This window comes from Batrachochytrium dendrobatidis (genome assembly GCF_000203795.2).
Source record: "Batrachochytrium dendrobatidis JAM81 unplaced genomic scaffold BATDEscaffold_4, whole genome shotgun sequence".
Taxonomy (NCBI): Eukaryota; Fungi; Chytridiomycota; class Chytridiomycetes; order Rhizophydiales; genus Batrachochytrium; species Batrachochytrium dendrobatidis.
Window position 1 is genome coordinate 833,653 of NW_006281102.1, and position 23,669 is coordinate 857,321.

Sequence of the window (23,669 nt, forward strand, 5' to 3'; positions counted from 1 at the left end):
AAACGAGTCTGATTTGAAGAGTGCAGCCAGTTCACTTGGGCTCAAACCAGATGACAAAATGCTCAAGACTTGAAATTGCAATTCAATTTTTTTCTAAACTGATCAGCATTTGTATCCACTGCAACCCAATGACCTCTCAGTCACCACAAAAGTACTCGATTGCAGTTCCAAAGTATAAGCGGGATGTTCTGTTGCATCCCTATACGCAACACGCAATACAGCTGTTCAAATCGTATTCTTTTCCTTCGATTGAAACAGCTATTCTTACGCCAGGTATATCTCCCTACCCATCATGGATAGCATCAGCAGCATGTAAGTGAATTTAATAGGTGTGCATGCAGTCTACAGTAGGTATAGGCTGAACCGACAGCCTTATGGCTCGGATTGCAGCTAACAATGAGTTGGACAGGTGCTGTAGGAGCTTTGGGAACTCTGAGATCTATTCGACTTTCAAAAAACTACATGACAGTAGGACTACTGGGTATATACTCGGCCATTTTTACTGGAACAGGGTAAACTCGTTCTTTTCAGATTCAAGTTGGTCTAGAATACTCATTTTATTTCGAGTGTAGGTGGATGACATGTCTTGATACAACCAACGGCCCGTCAACCACAGCAGGTAGTTTGAATAGTTGGCATGTGTGATCATGTCTAGTGGGTTAACTTACTATTGCTTTATACTTTGTTGTGATGAAGCTTGGGGAACATTATACTTGCTCACCTCGGCATCAGGAACATTTACTAAACCAAAAATTGGTCCAGTCGCGATATACGCTACTGTTGCAACCACTACCATTTCCTACTTGATGGAAACATTTGGATTCAACGATTAGGGTCGACTATTTAGCGGTATATACTGACTTGGCTCACATCCTCATGTCGTATTAGACTTTATATTCCAATTAAACACATTCAAAAACAGTATAGGACAACAAAAAATAGATTTGAAGAAACAAGACGGAGACATGCTTGTTGAAACTCCAAGGAAATGAGGGTGAAATAAAATAAAAAGTTCAATCGAGTGAAGCAGCCTATTATTGTTTGAGCAGCCAAGATGAAGTCCTCACTAGATCTTACATGAATTGCACGAAATATAAAGGGAATTCCAGCCACATAGAAACCATATATTGCCATACTCCACCAGATAAGAAAATAAAACCAAATTCGGACTTTTGAACATTAAACATAACGAGTCAAAAGCCCAAGACAAACACTACGATATCCACCCGCACGACATCAGCCAATAGCTACTACTTGATTCGTCCCAATATAAAAAAGAAACTCGCAAACGCCGATCTTGATAGATCAGATCAACATACATTTAGTTTTGTGTGTAGTCACTTGGCGGACAAGAGCTGCTCTCGTTGCGTGCTCAAATACTTCATGAACACCTTCATTTAGACGGGCACTGCATTCCAAAAACTTATGTGCTCCAATTTTCTGAGCAACGGCCTGGCCTTGTTCATACGTCACTGGAGATTGTTGTGTCTTGGCAAGTTCTTGAATGGTTTTGGGATCATTTCTAAGGTCCTTTTTGCATCCAACCAAGATAATGGGAAGTCTCGCACAAAAATGAATCACTTCAGAAATCCACTAAACGACAAAATTGGGCAGAAAACCAGATTAAGTGTGTGCAATTTTCAAATGCAAAATGTATAAATAACTTACCTTTTCTTGTACGTTGTCAAGAGAGTCTGGAGAGTCAATGGCATAGCAAATCAGAATGACATGCGAATCGGGATATGAAAGAGGACGAAGACGATCATAGTCTTCTTGGCCAGCAGTATCCCAGAGCGCCAACTCAACACGTCTGTTATCAACCTCAACATCAGCAACATAGTTTTCAAAAACGGTTGGAACATATGCCTAATTTCATACATGAAGCCAAATGATATTCTAGTGAGTGGTTGGTCTAAACAAACACGTGCCATTCAATTGAGCAAAAATAGCCAGGTGGAATCAGGAAAAAAGGTGACCAGGGTGACGTAATAAGCGTGATGAGGGAATGCCAACTATTGTATAGACGCAACATGCCGCAATCGCAGCAGAATCTGACTGGCCTCAACCACCAATTCAAAAAATAGCCAAAAGTTGATCAAACATGTCATCAGGCCATATTGATATAACAATGGGGTCCCGGTCCAAAAGTGATGTGGCTCAAGTGAGGACCTGTGCCGTCATGCTCACACTTAATGAGAATTTATCAGCAGCAGCAAAAAGATTGGCATAGCAAAGAAGCAAAGCGCAAAGAAATGTTGTCGAGATCAGGCAAGATGCAAGTAGGAAAGTGATCAGTCATAAGCTGAACGCCAAGACAGTTGTAGAAACCAAACAGCAAATAATCCAATTCACCCTCACAACTAGTCTAGTGCTTGAACATTTGCAGTCAGAAAAAACTGTAGCAGCAAATGCTCTAGTCTAAAATGCTATGAGTGGTGATTTGATGCCTAAATAACAAAATGGCTGAAATCATGTGCTACAACTATCAAATCAATGCAGTCGCTGCTGTACATAGCAACCAACAAGAGTACACCAAGGAGCTGATACCGCACCAATAAAAGCACTGTAGGGAAAGGACGGAACAGATAAGAAGGTGGCTGATCCAAATAAGATCATCACTGCCAACTGCAAATTATGAGCTAAACAGGTGTAGCCGGAAAGTAGAGTTTTGTAGCACCAGGCATAATGGGTTTGCAAAAACAACAGTATAGAATCCTTGTATGTGATTCATGATATACAATTCATGTACGATTGGTACATGAATTATATATCATGTCCTGAATTCCTATATCACTGTGGGAGCTGAAGATTATATACTGTAGAGCAACTTGGTGGCCATGTATAGAATAGCAGATTAAAGTGACAAGAGTCGCAAGCGTGGAGTAGTACTGACCTCGGGGAAAGTGCCTTTTGAGAAGACAATCAGCAAGCAAGTTTTGCCACAAGCACCGTCACCAACAATAACAAGTTTGCGACGGATTTCAGCCATTTTGAGTCAGTTGTAATGAAAACCTAATAATCAAAATGTGAGTGACTCTTGAAATATCGCGAGCTGTCGAGACGAGTCGACAAACTAAATGGTTAATGTGAGCGAAAATCACAGCCCAAAAAACAATAGATAAAGATAGGGCCCAAAATGCACATTGTGGATGGCGAGAGTGTTTTCTTGTTTCCAAGGAGCGTAGGGAAAATATAGATAAATATAGGCTGATGGTGGTTTTGTAGAAAATAAACACCTTGGTGTATTAGGGATAAAGTGCAACGACTATATTTGATGAAAAGGTAAAGCTGTTTCAGCTGAACAAGTTGTGACAGATGAGCAGAGCAAATAAAGTTCAATGTGGCTAGATTCAATGGGAGATAGTAAACCCAATAATATAGGGAAAGATGGCAAGAGCAAGTCAATACCCCTGTATATCAACTGCTATTGTAGCCTTGACAAATCAGAAAAGCCAACAACAATGGTCAAGGGTCAAAAGAGTTGGATACTGTCTAAAAAATGACAAAAGCTGATTGGAAAAAGAGGTATGCAGGCCAAGACTTGAAAGGATAGTCCTTATAACAACAGCTGGAAGATATCAAGATATAGAGGGCGTGGATATAGTCACTGTTAGCCAGGGGACAGTCGGTCATCCATGTCCCAATGTAAAAGTAGCAACAATTGCTCCTGAATGGCTGTTTTCAAATCAGTACTATCTTGGAGTATAACAAAAGGATAGTAGAGCTGCGGCTACCGGTCAGAGTCAAGGCAATACAAGACACAAACCTACCAAATCTGAAGTCAGAGGATTGTGAGACACGAAGTTGGAAGAAACAATTCAGATTGCTGCGGTTTATTGCCTCATAATCTCTCGCCTTTTGGTGGTCACCCACCAATCCTTGCATTACACCCACCATTTTTCATTTTGCTTTTATTGCTCCAACAATCAATTTCATTCTAATCGACTCATTCATCCAGGTATGTTTTGCTCTGTGTATTTGACTGCAGCTCCACCTGAACCACTTGTTGGTATCATGTGCATGTCTTGCATTTAAACTTGTCTGTGTCTTTTGATGATACCATTTCTACTGTGGTCTAGACTTTACTATAACGAAACTAACTAGTACTGATTAGGCTTCACTCTCAGTTGTTGGTTCAGCTATATCAAGTCGGAAACCGATCACTATTAATATAAAACAGTGAGCATAACTCACTTTCAACCTATACTTTCAGCCATGCATCAACTCGGCAGTTCCAGTCCAGTCCCTTGTGAACTTGGCAATGCAGTTAGAACTGGCGAATTGCAGGACTCTCACAACGGTAATTCATTCACTACTTCTAGCATTGTCTATGTTGGCTTTGGAAAATATCCAATAGATTCTTTTTTCTGCTGTATAAACTGCACATTCCTTGATACTCATATCAAACCTTGGAGCCACAGTTCGTGTTCCTTGTTCCCTTTTACAGCCTTGTCAATTTCACAAATCCCAATGCTTGCACTTTGTTCGGACCTCTATAACTTGTTTGATAAGCTTTAACTTACATTTGACTCTATATCAGATATCGCCTCTGGTTCTGTCGTTGAGAAACCTGCAGCAGCATCAGAAACATTAGCCAATGAAGCAATGCTGGACATTGCAACCACAGAGTCGATTGCTGATATGATTGCAGAAACTAGCTATGCCAGAGTAACGGCAGCTACCGAACTGGACTCGCCGCCTGGTTTGGATTCAAGGTCTGAAATTGTATTTCTTCGTTCTCGAAAATCACGTGTTGTTTCAAATGTCGAGTTTCTTGATCACGATATTATTATGGAGCAGGACGATGCAGAGCAGGACGATGCAGAACATGATCCGGAAGATGATATTGAAGAGGAAGAGACTATCTATGAAAACAAAAAGAAGCCAGATCCTATCCTGATCAATTCTACTGGTCCACCTTCCCCAACACTTCCACGCATTGACTCGAAAAGGCCACTGGACGATGACACTTGTGCTGATGACAGCCATCTGCATGTTGAATCTAAAAAAATTGCCGCGCTTGTTTCCGAGGAAACACCTTTTCAGTCTGAAACAATGGAGATTGATGAGAAACAGCAAGATATATCTATGCCTTTCAATTTAAATGTAAATGCCGGACTGCACACGGATTTGAGACCGTCGCAGGAAACTCCGTGCTCAGACACTACAGATCCGTCAAGCGCTCACTCTTTGGCCTTCAACATTTCACTTTCTTCTGCTCACTCTTCATCTTCTTCATCTACTTTTTTACCTTCAACCACTGTGGATTCTCAGCGGGAACAGAGTTCCCAGTCTACCATTCAGCCATTACTACATCACAATTTAACTTGGTCTGTTGCTGCACAAGAAGGATATCGTATTTCAAATCCATACACTCGTGCACAAACAAAATTGCACGACCATATTGAAGATGTACATTTCCCTGCCATGGCTGATCAGCCCTTGCCTTTTACGTATGACAATGAAACTGGAGACTATCCGCGGCTGGCCCGCTCCCTTATGGCATCCAACGGAGCCAAAGTTTTTATTATTGCCGATGGGCATGGGGGTGCTGCCGCACCTCGGTTTTTTGCATCTCGTCTTGCCCATGATCTCTTGCTGTTATTAGACTCACGCGAATGGGATTTGTCTGAACTTGACCATCGCTCCTCGCTTTCTTCTGATATCTGTGCCATTTTCAAGTTATTGGATGTAGAGTATGCATCCATGAAAGTGGCGGAATATCGTGCATGGATGGATGCGGGTATGATGCCTCACAATAAGCCGCTTGATGATGGGTGTACAATGGTGGTGAATATAGTCATGACGGAATGGATTGTTAATTGTAATGTTGGTGACTCTCGCACTGTGATTGGAGCTAAATTTCCCTGGTTAGCTCATGGTAACAACAGTAATTTGGAACAGGGAAAAGTAAATCCAGCAACCAACGAAAACAGCAATGGATCGGGCACATCTCAATGGATTCAGCTGTTTGCCTCTGATGATCACAACATGATGCATCCCGAGAAAGTTGCTCGTATTCATGGGAATGGAGGAAAGTTCCTCGATCCTCAAGGAACCAGCTTTATGTCTGTAGATATTCAGCCAGTCAGCATTAGAGGTATGAAACCTTATACAGAGCTCAACGGATCTCGCATTTTCCGTCCACTTTCATCATCAATTCGCGCAGTTGGCTGTTCACATCGACGTACTCTTAACCTCACTGCAACCATGGGTGATTTACTGTTTAAAATTGAACCAGCCATTCTGTCATCTCTTCCCGATATTCGCTTTATCAAACTAGAACCAGGTATGGACTATGTTCTTGTGGCAGCAACAGATGGTGTTTGGGATCACATGTGTATTCAATACCCACCAGCAGCACAGAATGACAAGGTGTTAGACTTTATCACCAAGGCAGTTCAATCTGTAGCTACTCCTACTCCATCCCAGCCTGCAACTACAAATACGTCAAATGTAACAACTGCGATACACTCTCCCTCTGCAAGTACTACCCTGGATAATACGCTTACTCCATCTGTTTATAATATTGACCTTGAACCCACCGAATTGCCCAGTCTAACACTTTCCTCGACTACTGATTTGGGAAATTCATTTTCTGCTCTCCCACCACTAATGTTTCCGGCAAGCCCTCTACCAGCATCTCCAGCACACACTCTCATACCACATACATCGACATCGACTGAGCAGAATGCATTCACCACTGCAAAATCTACCACATCTAGCAGCGATTGCATTTCAGAATTGTCAACTTTATCCCACACCTCATCCATGAATCCCTTGTTTGATGCTGTGACGTACTGTGCTCAAGCACTGGTACGTCGGGAAGTAGATCCACTTCTAGGACAGTACAAGGATCATGGGTTGTTTGTTCCCATGCTTGGTCGATACGACGATGCTACAGCAATGATTTTATATTTTTCTCAGCAAGTGCCGAATGGCGATATCTTGCCTGTGCGGTGATTTGATGGAGAACCATTGTTTTTTGGAGTCCTGAATGGATTAGACGGATGAGTTTGAATCCGTTATTTTACTGAACTTTGTTTTATAGCAATGTGATGCTCATATTTTTGAAATGTCTAATATTATTTGTTTTGAATGAATGAATTTGTCGAGATATCGTTAGCCTGATGCTGTTTTGTTAAATTCTTGTTCACACGAAGATGCAAATTGAAATTTCTTCCAATTGAACAAGAATGGTTGCAAGTTCGAGTCGCAGAGTTCATTCACCCAGAGTTGGTGTGGACAGAGATAACCTTGCAAGAGGTCATATATTTTCCAGCATTTCTCCAGTCACGCCAAGTTTCAACCGGCAGCAGCGCTATGTTTCAAACTCGTCCGTTTCTCCACTCGGACTCAATCCTGCTCGGCCATCTGCATTGCCTGTTCCTATATTCACCAATACTAGATTTGGGTCTACTACTGCTACAGCAGAAACAGCTCTAGAAGTCACTACAGCACCAACACAAATCATTTCATCCCTACTAACAACCATTTCAGACAAATTCGAAGGGTTCTATACTACAATTAATTCACTCTTATCCAGTCGCACTAGAAGAAACAAACACCGAGAAGGAAGAGTGATCAAACCTCAACATGCTCGTATCCAATCATCAGTTGGAAGACCATCATCACTTTCCTTGATATCACCTGTATCTTATGGTTCTGTACGTAGGCGATCCCGGCTTGGGAGGGCTGCTTCTGCTGCTGAGCGTACTGATTCGGACATGGTCATGATGGATATGAAAGGAATGAGCCAGCCATCTTACACTTTACAGGATACCATTATGGATCATCAAGACCAACCACAGCAACCATGTCGATCTTCTATGGAAGACTCGGAAAGAATACGCATTTTGGAGGAAAAATTAGCTTTATTGGAACAGCAATTGAAACTGCGTGCTGGTGAATCTGTAGCACATTCATGCGACTCGGATATGCTTGTTGAAGCTGAACTTAAAAATGTCAGTACTGTTCCTCCTCCTCCTCCCCCTCCTCCACCACAAAGTCATCCTTTTATACCAATAAGAGCACCTTGCACCAGCACATCCACTATCACCAGTCCAGAGTCTACATTCAAAGCCACGTTAGCCCAGTCCATTGCTGCAGTCAAACTTCGACCAATATCTACACACGCCAAAAAGTCTTCACCCACTACAACAATCAATATATCGTTGCCACGGGGTCGGACGGATGTTACTCTATATCCGCGAACTCCACAAGGCACAATGAAACTCATGCTGGATGAAATGAAAGGCGTACAGCTCAAACAGCTTCTACCTTCGCAATCACCCTGTAAGCGATCTGTTGGGGAACATATTGACAAAAGCAACGATACTCGAGATCCGAATCAGGTCAATAGGATAATAAGCGATCATCAACATTTACAAAATGCACTGAAAAAAAAGTTTCGGATGATGTATACTGCTTTACGGGATGATGTTGAAGAATCCAAAACTGGTGCTAGTGAGAATGTGGTAAATAGCGATCTAGGTAATGAGTGTTTTGGTACTGATCATGATGTAAACACTGCTTTGGAATACAGGGGTATTTCCACAAATGAAAATGATACTGAACTGGAGCGGGGATGTACCAGTTCAGTGTGGGAATGGAGTTGATTTCATTTTAAAAAACTATATTTGCCAACCTCAATTGGCTGGTGTATTTTAATAAACTCGGGTATACAATTTTTATTTGGTCTGAAATATATGGCTCTATATCAGTAAAGTCATAATGCCAGTTTAGTATCGAGTAATCTAGACTGACATCAAAATTAAATCGAGCTTTATATAAATAAAATGTATTTCAAATGCCCGAGTATCTAGATTAAAACGCTTCAATGACTGCACACATATTGCAACTAAAGCTCAACGCGACTATAGACTGGACAGTATCAATCTAATTCAGCAAATAACTATATTTACCAGGAACAAGATTGGGAAACGTAGCATTCAAAAAATTATACAGTGATGTATAAACTATTGAATTTCCAGAAATGGATAAATGGACGCCATCAGGCAAAAGTAGGTCTTGAATCACTGTCGAGTTGTAATCCCTTGAAAATACAAAATCGGTCTGAACTAATGGGAAAAATGATTTCCATAGATCTATTACATGCGAGGCTGTTGATACTCCAATATCAAGAGTTATCTGGTATAACTGATATACTTTGTCTGGCGAAGCAAATATATTTGAACCTAAAGGCGGAGGAGGCGTAAATAGTACCAAAGGTGTCGAGGGAAATTTGGATTTGATATTGGAAATAATTGTCATCATGTTGGATCTAAATTCACTAGCAGTGATAGTGTATGCATCACTTGGATTTAAACAGAAAAAGTCTAAGTTCTTTCATCTAGAAAAAGTCTAATTGGCATTGTGCTAAAATCTTACTTTGTACCCAAGAGAATGGTGATTAATGCAGGCAATGTTCCTGGCGTTACCGAATCGCGTATGACTGGATCGACTAGATCTACCCATTGACGAGAGTTGTATCCGCCATACCCTCGTTCAAGTACGTCATGCTGACAAACATAGCCTTGTGCTAGTCTTGACACCCAGCCGTTTTGAACCATTCCTTTCTAAAATATAATAAAACTGCCTTGTAAGTTTCCACCATGAACCTGGTGCTGCAAGTCATTAAAGTTTTCGAGTGGTGTTTAAAAACCCATTGACTTTTCAAATGATTATTTTTAAAAACTATACGTATACCTGAGTAAGCGAATCTCCAAGTAGTAGCACCTGCCCTTGGTTTGGACGATAAAAGTCAGGGTCAGGTTTTGCAAGATGTGTAGAACCTACTCCGAATCCAAAAACCACAGTAGCAAATATAGCCGATCCAATCAGACCCGTAGCCAAGATAATACCAATTAAATAGCAAGCTAAAGTGGATTTATCATGACTAAGCAGTTTCCTTGTAAATGAACCATGATGGTGTGGTTTGGAAATACACAGTTTGGATACTGAGGATGGCCGCAGGAACATGGCTTGGCCCGTTGTGTCCGAGTCTGTAAATTCAGAATCATCCATAGTGTTTTTGAGAGTCTCTTATTGTTTTCAAGGTTTAATGGCATTGTAAATGGGCACTTATATATGAGCACTACATTGCTAGTCTATGATAAATGTTTGAATTGAAATGGAATTGATTAGAGCGCGAAGGTGTATCGCGAATAAATTGAGCGTGGTTGAACATGCGAGGTTGTAGCCATACTGCCTTGATGCAATAGCAATTAAGATTGCTTGATTTCATGCAGTATTGAGGTTTTGAAAATTCCAGCTCGTATTTTTGAATGGCTATAAGATATGGTATTGAAATCGTCATGAATGAACACTGCATTAGGGTCAATAGGAGTGCAACATATGTTAATAAATGAACCACTTGCTAGTAATGAAATATTTGGTGTATAATGCAGTCGTTTAATGTGAATTTAGTGCGGCATTAAACGTGCAAGACTAGGACTCAAACTAAATGAGTGGGATTGTCGCTTTCTAAAAACATGTGGGTTTGCTTGACTGCAAATCTCGACTAATAGTAATCAGATTACCCAAAATTAACCATTAAAATGAATGGTAGACGATTATCTGTTTATACAAACATGTCCAGCAGTATGTCACTATGCCTATTTCGTTTACTATTCCACTGCATCAAAAAGATATGGACTCATACAACATCCTCTCATTAACGCCACAATCTGCTTATTAACATTCGAATCCATACTTCTACCATGCATGTACTACAGTACAAGATCTGGATCCGGCTGCTGTTTCAAGAATGTGGGCTCTTGAAGACCAACTGGTTACTACCCAAGACTTTTTGGCTGAGCAACTAGAGGCTCGTAAGCAGCTTGAGCGAGAACTCGCCAACTCGAAATTGGAGATTGATCGTATGCGCACAAAACTAACACTGCAGACCAAAGACCATCAACTTTCTGCATTAAATGTAGACTTGTTTAAACCAAATTCATCTGGTGCTGATATTGACGATGTCACTCGGATATCAGAAGTTGGTTTACCTGGGCGCTATCCACTTTCTCCAATCCTTGATGCTGAAGTAAATACTAATTTACCGCAACAGAGCATTGATGCTAGCCGCCAGGCTGTTCCAAACAAAAGTTCATTCTTTTCTTCGTTTAGACTCGCACAAACATCTCGTCGAAAATCTTGGCAGCCTGTTCCATTTACCCAACGCCATGTTCTCGCCCGTCATCCATCATTTCAAAACCTAGATTGTCTAGCACAGGACAATGACAGCGAGATCACATATGATGATATTTCAGATGAACTCACTGTTGCTCGTCAAATGAATTTCAAATATCAAAAGGATTTGATTTCTCTTCACGACGCACTGGACATTTCACTCCAGTTTGTATTAAACAATGCCGAAAAAGTCATATGGCAGTCACAAACTGAGCTACTTGCAATCCAACAGGCCGTTCCAGAAATCGGTAGTTCTTACTCCATTAATCCACGCCCACCGCTCAAATGGCAAGACTTTTGGCCTATGGAATATGTTGAGCGCAGTTGGGACCAAGATTCCGAGTATGACTCTGATGTTGATATGCCTCCACAAGACCGCGATGTCAAGGGGGATCATTTTGCATGGTGGCGATTTCAATTGGACAATGGTGCATTTCAGGGTATGCGATCTGTTCGACGCAAGATATCGCATGGGTGGGAGCTTGCACAAGTAGATGCCAAGTTGGCAGATGCCGCTCAAGAGGAAAAAATTAGGCTGAAAATGCAACGTCACCATGATATGCATTTCAAATACTACCATTCACGTCCAAACGTTGGGCATGACCCTACTTATGATACCGAGTACCATGATCAGATTGATTTGTTTGATATTGAGGATATTGACAGTGACGATGATGTTTACTCGCCTTCTCGTCCCATTGTAAGCTATCTTGCTGGAGACGGCAATGCATCACATACTCTTTCATCTCACCAGCCCTTTGCCATTGATACAGAGTCAAATCGACTCAAGGATACAAATTTCAAGGATAATGACAGTCAAAAATCAGATGTTGATATTGGACCACTCTCGCAAAAATCCTTTGAATTGAATAATCCAGCTGGAAATCTATACAAGAACCAAAATACCTCATCTCCGCAGGGCACAATTTCAAAACAAAATCAACCAAAAACTATGACTGGAATGGCCAGCTCTCTATTTTCCCAAACTGCGTCTTGGCTCAAGGCTTCAAGCCTGGCTGTGGATACCAAGTTTGTCCAGCGCGAATCTCTGTTTGCTGACTCGTCTGACACACCTAAACTTGGATGGTTTGAAAATGAGGATAGAGATCAGCCCCCTCGATCTGAAAATTTAAAGCAGCTTCGTCAAAGAGATAGCATGCTTGGACTGAGATGGAATGATATCAATGAACTACAGTCCACACCCATCATTCAACGGCCACTACAATCTAAAAATACTGATGTTACGGGTAGTTCCGTACCCATGCAAATCTTGGATGTATCAAACAAAGATCAAAATAGAAACACCAGTGAAATTCAAGATTTGGGAAAGCCAACTGATCCGTTATCTCGCCAAAGCTGGCTCAAATCCTTTCAATCTGCAATTGCTACTACCAAAAACAGCATTGCTAATGCAGCCTCATTGCCTATTTACGCTTCCTCTACTGCGATGCCACTTGTACCAACTTATGCAGTGGGTGAAACTACTACAGATAGCCTTGAATGTGTCTCGGGAGCGAAAGATGACAGCATGAGTAAAAGTCGATCCACATCACAAATGACTCCAACCTCTACTCCAGTATTTGAAAAAAGCATACTAAACTCAGGACTTGATCATGAACCATATCTGCCAAATACACCGAGTTCTGGTATAGTATTCAAACGGGAAATTATTCCTGAAGAATCAGAATTCATAGAGTAAAATCTGCAATGCTTTTGAAGCACAATTTTTTGAATGGATGGACTGAAAAGTATGACGTGTATGAATTAAACCAGTTTTCTGGGGTTGTACTGATGAATATTTGCATGTTGCAAGCTGTATCCTATTCTGTCTATTGATATTGAGCCTGCTTGAATATTTTTAAAAAGATGTATGCAATACAATCCTGGTGAATAAAATATTCGAAAATGTAATTCTACGCGTCTTGTTGTATTACCAAAATACTTGTATAGACCTATGGCCAATCTACTATTTAAATTTCCTTACTCGCACCAATACAGACTAAAGTTTCAGATATGTTTGCGCTCTAGTTCAAGAAAGCAGAGATTGCACGTCCCGCTAATGCAACAGTTGTTTCCATGATACTCACCCAATGCTCACTTTTAATCTTCATTTAAAGAGTTGGAGGTTGAAGAGATGTCGAGAATGTGTGATTTATTAGTGCTGTAATGTGAACACTGCTTGAGTACTCGTTTATTTTTTGTGCAATAACAAGCATGGAGAAACCCCAATCAGCTAAACAGGTTAGAAAAGAATGCTCAGTAAATGTGATGTGAACTGACACCAATCAAACATTAGACTGGTCATTTATTATATATGAGAGCTTTTATTCCGTGTTCTAGTTTACGTGGATACAACTGTAAAACACTTACACATGACAAGTTTCAAAATGAACAAACTGGATATAATTGACAAGGTTGATCTATTCTCATCCTTGCCATTACAATCATCTGCAGTAATAATTTAAAAGTGTATTGCTTGTTAAAACCATTTGAATCAACTTTTATTACTTTCAATAAGCGCATCAAGCTATTTCTGTGCAGCGAATATAAAGGCAAGGATATTTTGCTAGCATCTTCTAAACCAATTTCATCAGTCAGTGAAAAGCAATAGTAGCGATAGCAGTATTATTGGCAGTACCAGCAACACGCTAGATACAGATACTATGCGAGTCAGTATAATTAATAGGCCACAACATGACCAACCCACCCATCCAAATCCGACTAGTCAGGATAGTTTTACTACAACAGATGATGAGCCAGTATCTCCAATCGATGGGCAGAGATTTGGCAGCCAACAAAAAGCATTTTTTTACCATCGTCCCTCGAGCAATTCCATGACCAATCGCCATCGATTGTCTATCCTCAAACCCAAGTTTACTGAAAACATGTATCTTTTGTATATCGATCCATCTGATTTAACGAGTATGAGTGTTTACGAGACTGTTCAAAATCTGCTTTCTGCTCATGAGTATCGGATTGTGTCTGATCCGCTTTTACCACGCGATGTCAATATGCTACAGTGCCTGCTTGACCCAGTCGATCGTCCATCGCTTTGTCGAAATGCTAACACTGTATTAAGCAAGGAAGATTTGGCTTGCATTACTCAAGGAAACACACATATTCTTTCCCAGCTTTTATCTGGGGATAGTGGGCTTGCTCACCTTAATTTTCCAATTCTGGTCTGTCCCATCACCAGTACACTCATCATTGGCAACAAGATTGACGAAATTCGATCGTTGTTGAGAGAGCAAGGATGGAAAGTACAAGATCGAGATTCTACTAGTTTATCAAATCAGTATTCACAGTCGTCATCTGTCACATCTCCTTGCCCGACATTAGCTCGACTTGATTCGTTCAAAAGCACCATCACAGGAAATATCTCCATTCATTCTGTCGCAAAGACCAGCATGGTTAGCAAAGTCAAATACATCATTTACTGTGACATTTCAGATGCAGATTCAAATGATATGTGTGATATGATTGCTGATGCAGTACCATCTGAACAGTACAAGATTATTGTCGGTCCACTCGATCAACGCGAAATCAAAATGATGCAGCACAATATGAGCGAAAGTGAACGGCATACATTATGCAAGAATTTTGACACAGTGATACCCTCAACTGATTTACAAAAGATCCGACAAGGTGATGTGAATATTCTTGCTGCACTTTTATCTGGACAGAACGGACTAGCACATTTAGCGCGTCCAATTGTGGTGTGTCCCATCAACGGAAGTATTGTTGTTGGAAAAAACTTTGACCAACTCAATGAAATTCTGTGCAATGATGGATGGGCAAAGGATGAAGTGAATACAGTGCAAGTTCAATCAAGACGATCAGTTCAACAAACCATCCTTGGACTAAGACAAACGGTACTGACTAGTCCGGTATCAGAAAACAACACAGTTTCTGCGTCAGGAACTCCCACAGGAATGCCTCGGCTACGCGGAACTGCATCAAAACTGTCGATTTCTCCTTCGTCGCCTGTGTCTGAAACATCTCTACCACCACCATTGGAATCCGTTCAACCCAAACCAAAAGTACTCGCTCCAAATATTCCCCTTCCACGAAAATCCAAGTACTTGTACTTTCACAACGAAGCCGATCCTAAATCCCAACTCATGCTTGATATCCTTCACAGCAAAACTGTTCACGCTGACATTGAAATCATGCCAAAAGAACTCACATCAAAAGAGATTCGACCACTATTGCATCTATTGGATCCTAAAGAGTATCTGACACTGCTTACTAGGACGGATATTCTAACTAGTGAGGAACTGGCTAGAGTTCGAGCTGGAAACCCAGAAGATTTAGTTAGAGTTTTAACGGGACCTCTTGGATCTGAAAACTTGACCAAGCCAATCATCATTTGTCCGTTGATAGGGACAATCCTAATTGGATTCAAACCCAACGAATTGGACAATATAACAAGCGAAAACGCATGGGGTACGGGTGACATTTGGGACAGATATGTAAGTTATTTTTAGACGAAAATGATTCGGCTACAATGAGGCATACTCAAGATCTGTATAAACCTCGATTGTAATTGACATGCCATACCCGTGGGCTAACCCTGACATTTCAATCCTTTACATTACACATACTGTAGAAATAGCTCTTGATGCATTACTATCTGGCGGTTCTGAACACACTTTTATTTTCCCTTTAATCATAGCATATTTTAAACACAATATCACATATTTAAATCAACCGAGTGTGGTCAAAACTACTGGTCTGCTTGCCAGATTTAAACCTGATTGCCATCATTCTCATTTTGAATACAACGGTAAAGTGTTGCCATAGCATTACTGTTTTGAAATTCTCTGTAGGGTTCACGCATCTGAATCCTAAATTGCCCATATAAATGAAATGGTATGGAATAAATAAAATCCAAAGTGTTTACAACGTATGTTTTAGAACCCAAACATACCAAGTACTGTAAACGTGTAATTAAAGGTTACAATAGATTCCACCATATCATTGTAGTACAGTATGTGGTAGTCTATACACAATCAGTGCAAGAGGTAGTTTATTTTAAAATGGCATCAAATGGATCAAGAATATTTACCAGTATTACTGTTTTTTGTCAAGATAGATATCAGTTAGGCTGGGAACAACAACCAGTGAGTAGATTTCTTTGAGTGCATAGGAATGTGACCAATATAGCGATACCAACAATGCCGACTTGAACACAAAGTAGTATGGAATATATACTCGGCCAACAATGTCTACTAGACCTGTCACTACACCGTACACACTAAAGTACAACACCCAGAGCTTCAACAAGTCGAGATTGTTGTTGATGGATGCACGGAGAGAAGCGTGGATCGGATATGCTAATGCAATGATATTTGCAGCAAATGGGGCTCCGATATGGAATGGGTCAAGGAAAAGCAGAAACGAGAGGATAAGATATGCAGCCAGAGCCAGATGGACCTTGTTGATGCCAGTATAAGATTGAATATCAGTCAGAGTGCGAGACTGTGACAGATGGATGCTGGCTTGGGTCATGTATGGATTGATTGTATGATAGATACGATCTTGAAGTAGCATTTGGCCAAATAGATAATGAAAATGGAGATAAAATGAAAAATTGCAACTGTTATCACCAGCTGCAACACTCGTTCAAATGTCATCGCATATTGCATTCTCTATGGCTGGCATCTGTAAGCAATGGATTGAATTCAATTGGTTATTATACCGTCTTTTATTTCCCTCGTCTCTATCACCAAGTGCTTTTATATTGCCAAACCAGTGATCAGATCCAGGATATTCAACTCATGCCATGCATTACATTTGATACTGGATCGTTCAACCAATATAGGTGCCATTGGCGGAACTGCTGGATATATAAAAGGCCGTTCAATCCCATCACTCGTTGCTGGACTAGGATTTGGTGCCTTGATGGCTGGTGCAGGGTATTTCAATCTTGCTCATATTAATTACACTTTAGTGAGCAGTTGATAATAGATTGCCGACATGAATCTGTCAAGGGTAACATCCATCTGTACATATGAATTTTGGTTATTAGATATTTGATCAAGGAAAACAAGCCATACGGAATTGAGGTGGCTACTACGACTTCGGCAGTACTAAGTGCTGCCATGACTCCTAGAGCAATCAAAGGAAAACCTGTTCCTATTGTTCTTGGTGTTCTTGGTCTTGGAACTGCTACATACTATGGAAACAAGTGGTATCAACAAATCAATGGAGTATGACTCAATACTGCTGGTTGAATGATGACGCTTTTTACACAAACGAGGTCCAGATTTTACACTCTAAATACGTGGAATTAGCGTGGCAGATACATTGCTAGCACTCGAGATTATTAATAAATGCAATCAGCAGCAATGCATGTGCATTAAAGTAAAAAGACATGTTTTATTTATTGGTAAAAAGAATTGACCATTTTAAGAAAACTGACCCATACACACCAAGCATTTTTAGACCTATCAAACTATCTAAAGCTTGCGACCACTCCAGAAACTAGCGTACATGTTAACACGATCAATGTACATATTGTCGCCCTCGCGAACTTGGCATTTAATGACCTCAAATCCAGTAGCAGCAAATATCTCGTTGTACCATGGGTGTTTGCCGGCCGAACGCCAATAGACAAAGCCGCCTTGAGCCATTTTCTTATGCACGGTTTCAATCTCGGTCTTGGCATCTTCGTGAGAAAACCAATCTAAATGATCCATAAGAATAACCTTGGTCAACTCATTATCAGCAACTTGGTTATTGAGTACATTGTTGATGTAGTCGGTGTGAATCTTGATAGCATCAAGACGATGAGGCTCGGAACGAAGAATGTTAAAGCCTTCTTCTGTAAGATAGGCAGGATTTCCCTTGGCGTTAGGGTTGTACTTGAGCATCAAGGGCATGTAATAAAAGTAATTGTCGTCTCCTAGATGAGATTTGGCTACTACGGGATCAAGAGTGTTGACACAATATTCGTGGGCAGAACCTTCCTGCAACAGCATCTGCATCTGTGCTGGTGGAACACCGAGAGCTCCCCAAAGAAATCGGTCATTGTTAAGAATGCGAATAAGCCATTTGCTCAATAGGTGAGGACGAAGCTCTTCAAGCCAAATACGGTTTTGCTCTTCAAGAGTAGGTGCGCTGCACATGCGCTCAACAACGGGACGAAGGCCACGAACACGAATCACAAATTGAAAGACACGGATGGCAAGACCAGAGCAACCAGTTTTAAATAGATTGGAGAAACCAGATGTTTGTTTCCAAAAATGATATGCGTATGGAGAAAGATGAGGAGATAAATGTGTATCCAAAAGAGTAGAAAATTTGGGAATGTAGCCTTCTCCAAACAAGAGCCAAAAGTCTTCGTATGACATGGATGAAAGTCCGGCAAGCTTAAGCTCAAGCATGTGATTTTGGCAGGGATTTAGATCAACACAGTGAATACGTTCAGGTCCAACTTTGGCGGCATACTCCAGGACGTTGCAACCACCAGAGCTAATCACAAACATGTGATCAGTGGGTTTAATGTTCATATATTCCAAGTCTACACGAGGATCTTCCCATGTGAATGCATAAATGTAAGTAGAAAAGCTATCGAGCAGTTTAGGATCAAATGGTTGTCTCCATTTAAAGCCTTGTCCGTGAACGTGATCAGCAGAAACAGTGGCCATGGCAGTGACAGAGGGAGGAGGAATAGCAATAGGAGCAACTTTTGGAATGGAATCTCTGATCACCTCATCGTCAAATTCGTCACCAGATGCATCAGATACATCATCTTGACTACGAACTGTATTGGAAGTAGTCACATCGGCTTCGACGTCGTTATCAAGAGCAAATGAAGGAATAGCAGCATGTTTCTGAGCACCAACATAGACGTAGTAAGGTATCTTGACAAAAGGCTTGATAAAATGGTTGAGACAGTTGAGTGCCTTGACAGTTTTAAATTTGTGTTCAAGATATTCACGGCGACCAGGAGAAAGATAAATGTTGTCTTGATCAAACCAAATAGCCCAGAACCAACGCATGAACCAACCCAGCTGACGAGTAGGGTCAGCAGATCGCTTTGCAGAGACGTAAAAGTCAGATATACCAAAAATACCAGTGGGAGCAAGAATTTCAGAGATACGGTCAATGATAGGGTAGTAGATCTCAATCATAGAGAGTGAATAAGACATTGTAATCAAGGCAATGTCCATGTCAACTCCATCTTCTTTTGGAATAGCAAATTTGGCGGCATCCATGCACAAAACAGTAACATTAGTCCATCCGAGACGAGCAAATCGCTTGCGAGCAACTTCACAGAGTGAAGGAGTGATGTCAACAAGATAAACTTTGTCAAAATTGCGGATAGGAAAAAATTGATTCATGCGCTCAATGTTTTCACCGGTACCGCCACCAATATCTACCCAAGCAAATCTACGGTCAAGACCGGCTAAATACGAAGGAGAAAGTGGTGGAGAGGGCAAACTGGCAGGATCAGTGACAGTTTCGCCAGATCGGCCAACCTGAAAATCATTGACATAAAGACAGGGATAAACTTGACGAAGCTGAGCAGCACAGAGTTTAAGCATGGTTGAGCGACCACGCAAGAGTCTAATGTTATAAAGCAATAAGCATAAGTAATTAGCGGTCAGATTGCATGGCTGAACAACAAATGCCAAATTTAATTTTTGCAGCCAAACACCCCAAATGTAGGGCGTATACCCCTTTTATAAACAGAGTATGAGGGCACGTGGGTAAAAGATATCAAAGCTCAATGAGAGCAGTCGGGATGAAAATTAATGAATGGTAGAATATGGCTGGATAGAAGACAGTAACCAAAAGGTATAAATCACTCATGACTCCAGCAGACTGTAAATCAATAGTCAATGATAAAGAATATGGATTCAACTGTCATGATCATGTCATGATCATGCCATTCACAATAAATCAAGGGAAATCCATATAGATGTAATTGGATAACGATGCACACATCAAACAAACAGCTATTCTATTGAAAAAGAGATGACAAGTGAAGCATGCAATAATATTCGCATCAAACCATTCAACAGCAGTAAGGAATTACCTGCGACGAGTCACATCATAAATTTCGGCTTGACCTTCATAAAACTGTTCTAAACGCTGCTGGTGCTGATCAGAGTCAATACCGTTGGGCTTGGACATCAGATAAGGCTTGATGAAGCAGCTGTATGCAAATACCATATAGGGCTTACCCATAGTAGTAGAGACGTAGACGATCGACAAGAGAGCAATCAGCAAGGCCGCTTGAAAACCAGTGGGCATGTAAGCAAGTGCAGTGTAGGATTGTATCAGTCTCTGTTTTGCAGCACCCAAAGTAGATTGAGCAGGAATCCAGTCAGAAGCCAGCATGATTAGAGGAAGCGCAACAGCCAGACCCACATAGAGTCGTTTATAGGCAAGCAATGGCTTGGATTTGCCAGAAAGACGAGAGCCAGCCTTAACATGAAGGTTTTGTTGATGAGCACCCACAATGTTAGTACGAGGAGTAACTTTGGGAGCAGCCATCGGTTGTTTGAGTAAGAGTACGTAGGTTGGCCAATGTGGTGACAGTAACAATCAGATCAGCAACACCAGAAACCAATGATCAAGAGTTGGAAAGTGAAGGAAATTCGAATTTGATTGGACGGGTTGTCAGACTCAGATCTTGACAAAAAGGCAATTCTAGTTGAAAACTATTCCCACCAATCTACAATGTCTTCTCACAACACTTCATTCATGCATCGTCCGCTTGACATGCTGTTTGCCATCTTTTTCTCATTGGGTCTGTTTCCCGCTATTATCTTTGCTTCGCAGGTTGCGCTCTCTCCTGATCTACGTTCACTCTACATCCCACAATCCCTCCAGACATTACTAGTGAGTGCTGTCGCATCTACTCACGATCCTCTCATCTCTATGGCTCTGGGAAACAGGGAAATGTGGGTAGCTTCTATATTCACTGCCGAACTTGTTCTTCAGGCTCCTTTCTTTCTCTTTGCCATTGTTGCTCTCTCCATGAACTGGCACTCTTGGTTTCGTTTTCCCGCTATCATCTACTCGGTCCATGTTCTCACAACCATGATTCCAATTTATGCTGAGCTGCTTTGGGGACGACAGGAATTTATTCAAGCACTTGAAATGAGCGAGGCTGAAGTCTATGGACTCCGATTACAGTGGGCTGGCATATATTCTCCATTTATCATTATGCCCACTATCTTGCTGATCAAATGGCTTTTTTTTTACGATCCCACTGGAGGTGCTGGTCAGCGATTATTTGCTCTTGCCCCTGGCTCTATGGTCAAAGCCAATTTGCATACTAAAAAGTCGCAATAAATATTCGAGTGGTTGTAGCAAACGCATATTTGATACAGTTTTTTATTTCCATGGATCTGGCTTGGATTTCAATCTGACAACAACATGAAGTGGTGAGCATCCAAACAGTATTCATCTAAAATCACACTTGAGATCTTGCCATGTGTAAATATTGTAGAAACGACAAGCCCATCTTTGTAATTACACTCAACAAAATGCTCCGTTGTGCTTATCTTGCATTCAAAGCCTCGTTTGCTTTGAAATAAACAGTGGTTAGATATTCAACGTGCTTTCCTATTAGAGATTGATCTCAATCCAATAAACACTAGCAATGATATAATGCACACGATCAAACTATAGTTTGAGTTTCCACTTGACATGACCATATATTGTATGATCCGCAGATTCATGCATTGCAATCCAGGTATTAGTTTTTACTATTCCGATGCTATCAAACTCCTATATCCTAATCTCACAGATACGCTTGCAATCTAGCTCAAGAGAACAACGATCGCAGTCTCAAGAATGCGACTGTTTCCATACCAGTCACCCAATTCCATAATGTTCAGTGTGTACAAGAGTTGGAGAGTGAGCAAGTGTGGAATCTATTGAAGCAGATATAAACATTCATTCAGCTTAAACAGTGAGCAAAGATCAGTTGAACGAATTCAGAGAACACAATATTATCTAATAAATTTGATGGAAGCCAACACCAATCATTTCATGAAACTGGCCGTTTATTATGTGCTTAGTCACCCTTGCTTAGTGTTCTATTTTACGCCAATACAGCTGATATGTTGCACCAACGCAAGTTTCGACGGTTGTTGATACTCGTACTGATAGGAATCGGATGCATTGCGACATACTGGCTTCTGACAACAAACGAGGGACCGCCAACTACTGGAGATTTACTAAGGACATTCAAAACAAGCACAAGATTGGATCAAGCAAATGTGCATGCATATACTGGCAGGATCACACCATCATACACTCATTGTCATATTATGTGGTCCTATACTCTTAAAATCCATTCATGTGGAAGCACATTCAAAAACTCCATTGTCAAGTCTAGTCTAAACTCGCAGTATAGCTCAAAATATAGCTCTTCAAATAGTATAATGATCCAGGGTATGAGTCAAAAACTTGTAGAACAGAATATGCGTGCTATAAAGAATGGATCAAATTTATCTGAAACCATCAATGATGAATGCCGCCAAGATTCATCTCGCTGTCCTATGCTGTGGGTAACGTACTCCACGTATTGTAGTTTAGGATCGAATCGGCTAGCAGATTTACTTGGTGCAGCAGGGATTCCACTTGCAGTACTTGGATATGGCAGTAAATGGAAAGCAAGATGGGGACTACGCATCCGTATTCTTCACGACTACCTTTTGACTCAACCCGAAGATCGTTTAATCGTATGGTCGGACTCGGATGATGTTATCATTACTCCAGGCACTACAGTTTCAGAACTCATTTCGAGGTACAATTCTCTTGTGGATCTATACAATGGGCCGAGGGTGTTTTTTGCTGCAGAAATTGCTTGCTATCCTCGTGGGGATCTATGGTCAAACTATACTGATCCTGAACATATCCAAGGTAAAAAAACATATACGCCGTTCAGATATTTGAATGCGGGAATCATGATTGGCCCAGCTGGATTGATTCGTCGACTGATTCAGGTAGTGTATCAGCATGATTGTTATGATGATCAGCTACTATTCACTTTGGCTCTGCTGGATCCAATACAGTGGTGGCGAGACCCATCTACAAACACCTATGAGGTGGGATCATCTACTTTATTGTTCAGTAAAAATCAACCTCCACGCAACGGGGATCAAAACTCACTCTTGAAGATCGACACAGCTCAACAGCTTATTCAAATTGACCACTGGAATCTCCTCAGTGTGGCCATGTATGGCATCTCTGCTAATCAGTATCAAATTCTTGAGACTGCCCCATATCTTAATTTTTTAGAAACAAACAGTCGCCCACTGATACTCCATCAAAGTGGCTCGAAAAAGGACGATCATACGTTGGAAGTACTTGCCAAGAAGTTTGGTTACGTGTATGAAACAGACTTTTCAAGATAAAATTGACCGAAACCAACACTAGAAGAATATTGTTTAATATACTACTGGCTTTATTGTTTGGATATTCAGCTGCATAGTGACTCGAGCAGCAGT

At 41.0% G+C, this 23,669-nt stretch overlaps 12 protein-coding genes across 12 annotated transcripts; 8 read left to right on the plus strand and 4 right to left on the minus strand.

Annotated features, from left to right (window-relative positions):
- Nucleotides 1–128: 128 nt before the first annotated feature.
- On the plus strand, nt 129–833 carry BATDEDRAFT_24043 (uncharacterized protein; the record flags this gene model as incomplete). Its single annotated transcript, XM_006677833.1, has 2 exons — nt 129–312; nt 697–833. 2 exons carry the CDS (start codon nt 129–131, stop codon nt 831–833), a joined length of 321 nt encoding a protein of 106 aa, XP_006677896.1.
- An 89-nt stretch (nt 834–922) lies between these two features.
- BATDEDRAFT_16310 (Rho family GTPase RHO1) lies at nt 923–3,794 on the minus strand. Its single transcript, XM_006677721.1, has 4 exons — nt 3,774–3,794; nt 2,894–3,015; nt 1,669–1,866; nt 923–1,593 (listed from the first exon to the last, which is right to left on the minus strand). The coding sequence occupies exons 2-4, from the start codon at nt 2,987–2,989 to the stop codon at nt 1,306–1,308; spliced, it is 582 nt and encodes a 193-aa protein (XP_006677784.1). The 5' UTR covers nt 2,990–3,015; nt 3,774–3,794; the 3' UTR covers nt 923–1,305.
- A 326-nt stretch (nt 3,795–4,120) lies between these two features.
- BATDEDRAFT_87487 (uncharacterized protein) lies at nt 4,121–7,123 on the plus strand. The gene is made up of 2 exons (XM_006678067.1): nt 4,121–4,300; nt 4,541–7,123. Exons 1-2 carry the CDS (start codon nt 4,216–4,218, stop codon nt 6,961–6,963), a joined length of 2,508 nt encoding a protein of 835 aa, XP_006678130.1. The 5' UTR covers nt 4,121–4,215; the 3' UTR covers nt 6,964–7,123.
- A 73-nt stretch (nt 7,124–7,196) lies between these two features.
- BATDEDRAFT_87861 (uncharacterized protein) lies at nt 7,197–8,618 on the plus strand (the record flags this gene model as incomplete). Its single annotated transcript, XM_006678068.1, has 1 exon — nt 7,197–8,618. The coding sequence occupies one exon, from the start codon at nt 7,197–7,199 to the stop codon at nt 8,616–8,618; it is 1,422 nt and encodes a 473-aa protein (XP_006678131.1).
- A 280-nt stretch (nt 8,619–8,898) lies between these two features.
- On the minus strand, nt 8,899–10,026 carry BATDEDRAFT_87700 (uncharacterized protein; the record flags this gene model as incomplete). The annotated part of the gene is made up of 3 exons (XM_006678174.1): nt 8,899–9,283; nt 9,391–9,578; nt 9,709–10,026. 3 exons carry the CDS (start codon nt 10,024–10,026, stop codon nt 8,899–8,901), a joined length of 891 nt encoding a protein of 296 aa, XP_006678237.1.
- Nucleotides 10,027–10,559: 533 nt separating this feature from the next.
- Nucleotides 10,560–12,892, plus strand: BATDEDRAFT_24047 (uncharacterized protein; the record flags this gene model as incomplete). Its single annotated transcript, XM_006677834.1, has 2 exons — nt 10,560–10,602; nt 10,737–12,892. 2 exons carry the CDS (start codon nt 10,560–10,562, stop codon nt 12,890–12,892), a joined length of 2,199 nt encoding a protein of 732 aa, XP_006677897.1.
- Nucleotides 12,893–13,709: 817 nt separating this feature from the next.
- Nucleotides 13,710–16,071, plus strand: BATDEDRAFT_87488 (uncharacterized protein). Its single transcript, XM_006678069.1, has 2 exons — nt 13,710–15,665; nt 15,803–16,071. The coding sequence occupies exons 1-2, from the start codon at nt 13,857–13,859 to the stop codon at nt 15,806–15,808; spliced, it is 1,815 nt and encodes a 604-aa protein (XP_006678132.1). The 5' UTR covers nt 13,710–13,856; the 3' UTR covers nt 15,809–16,071.
- Nucleotides 16,072–16,266: 195 nt separating this feature from the next.
- On the minus strand, nt 16,267–16,704 carry BATDEDRAFT_87699 (uncharacterized protein; the record flags this gene model as incomplete). The annotated part of the gene is made up of 1 exon (XM_006678175.1): nt 16,267–16,704. The coding sequence occupies one exon, from the start codon at nt 16,702–16,704 to the stop codon at nt 16,267–16,269; it is 438 nt and encodes a 145-aa protein (XP_006678238.1).
- A 118-nt stretch (nt 16,705–16,822) lies between these two features.
- On the plus strand, nt 16,823–17,451 carry BATDEDRAFT_87489 (uncharacterized protein; the record flags this gene model as incomplete). The annotated part of the gene is made up of 3 exons (XM_006678070.1): nt 16,823–16,859; nt 17,018–17,111; nt 17,225–17,451. The coding sequence occupies 3 exons, from the start codon at nt 16,823–16,825 to the stop codon at nt 17,409–17,411; spliced, it is 318 nt and encodes a 105-aa protein (XP_006678133.1). The 3' UTR covers nt 17,412–17,451.
- Nucleotides 17,452–17,554: 103 nt separating this feature from the next.
- BATDEDRAFT_36834 (uncharacterized protein) lies at nt 17,555–18,830 on the minus strand. The gene has a single exon (XM_006678002.1). It carries the CDS (start codon nt 18,705–18,707, stop codon nt 17,655–17,657), a length of 1,053 nt encoding a protein of 350 aa, XP_006678065.1. The 5' UTR covers nt 18,708–18,830; the 3' UTR covers nt 17,555–17,654.
- A 2,080-nt stretch (nt 18,831–20,910) lies between these two features.
- On the plus strand, nt 20,911–21,504 carry BATDEDRAFT_24051 (uncharacterized protein; the record flags this gene model as incomplete). Its single annotated transcript, XM_006677835.1, has 1 exon — nt 20,911–21,504. One exon carries the CDS (start codon nt 20,911–20,913, stop codon nt 21,502–21,504), a length of 594 nt encoding a protein of 197 aa, XP_006677898.1.
- A 1,097-nt stretch (nt 21,505–22,601) lies between these two features.
- On the plus strand, nt 22,602–23,576 carry BATDEDRAFT_87864 (uncharacterized protein; the record flags this gene model as incomplete). Its single annotated transcript, XM_006678071.1, has 1 exon — nt 22,602–23,576. The coding sequence occupies one exon, from the start codon at nt 22,602–22,604 to the stop codon at nt 23,574–23,576; it is 975 nt and encodes a 324-aa protein (XP_006678134.1).
- Nucleotides 23,577–23,669: the final 93 nt, after the last annotated feature.

What these genes read in the sequence shown, in the direction of transcription:
- BATDEDRAFT_16310 (XM_006677721.1), bottom strand. Translation starts at nt 2,989, where the DNA reads ATGGCTGAAATCCGTCGCAAACTTGTTATTGTTGGTGACGGTGCTTGT. An exon ending in CAAAAGGCACTTTCCCCGAG is followed by an intron (nt 1,867 to 2,893) that starts GTCAGTACTACT and finishes GTATGAAATTAG; the next exon opens with GCATATGTTCCAACCGTTTT. An exon ending in TTGACAACGTACAAGAAAAG is followed by an intron (nt 1,594 to 1,668) that starts GTAAGTTATTTA and finishes TTTGTCGTTTAG; the next exon opens with TGGATTTCTGAAGTGATTCA.
- BATDEDRAFT_87487 (XM_006678067.1), top strand. Translation starts at nt 4,216, where the DNA reads ATGCATCAACTCGGCAGTTCCAGTCCAGTCCCTTGTGAACTTGGCAAT. An exon ending in ATTGCAGGACTCTCACAACG is followed by an intron (nt 4,301 to 4,540) that starts GTAATTCATTCA and finishes ACTCTATATCAG; the next exon opens with ATATCGCCTCTGGTTCTGTC.
- BATDEDRAFT_87488 (XM_006678069.1), top strand. Translation starts at nt 13,857, where the DNA reads ATGCGAGTCAGTATAATTAATAGGCCACAACATGACCAACCCACCCAT.
- BATDEDRAFT_36834 (XM_006678002.1), bottom strand. Translation starts at nt 18,707, where the DNA reads ATGAACATTAAACCCACTGATCACATGTTTGTGATTAGCTCTGGTGGT.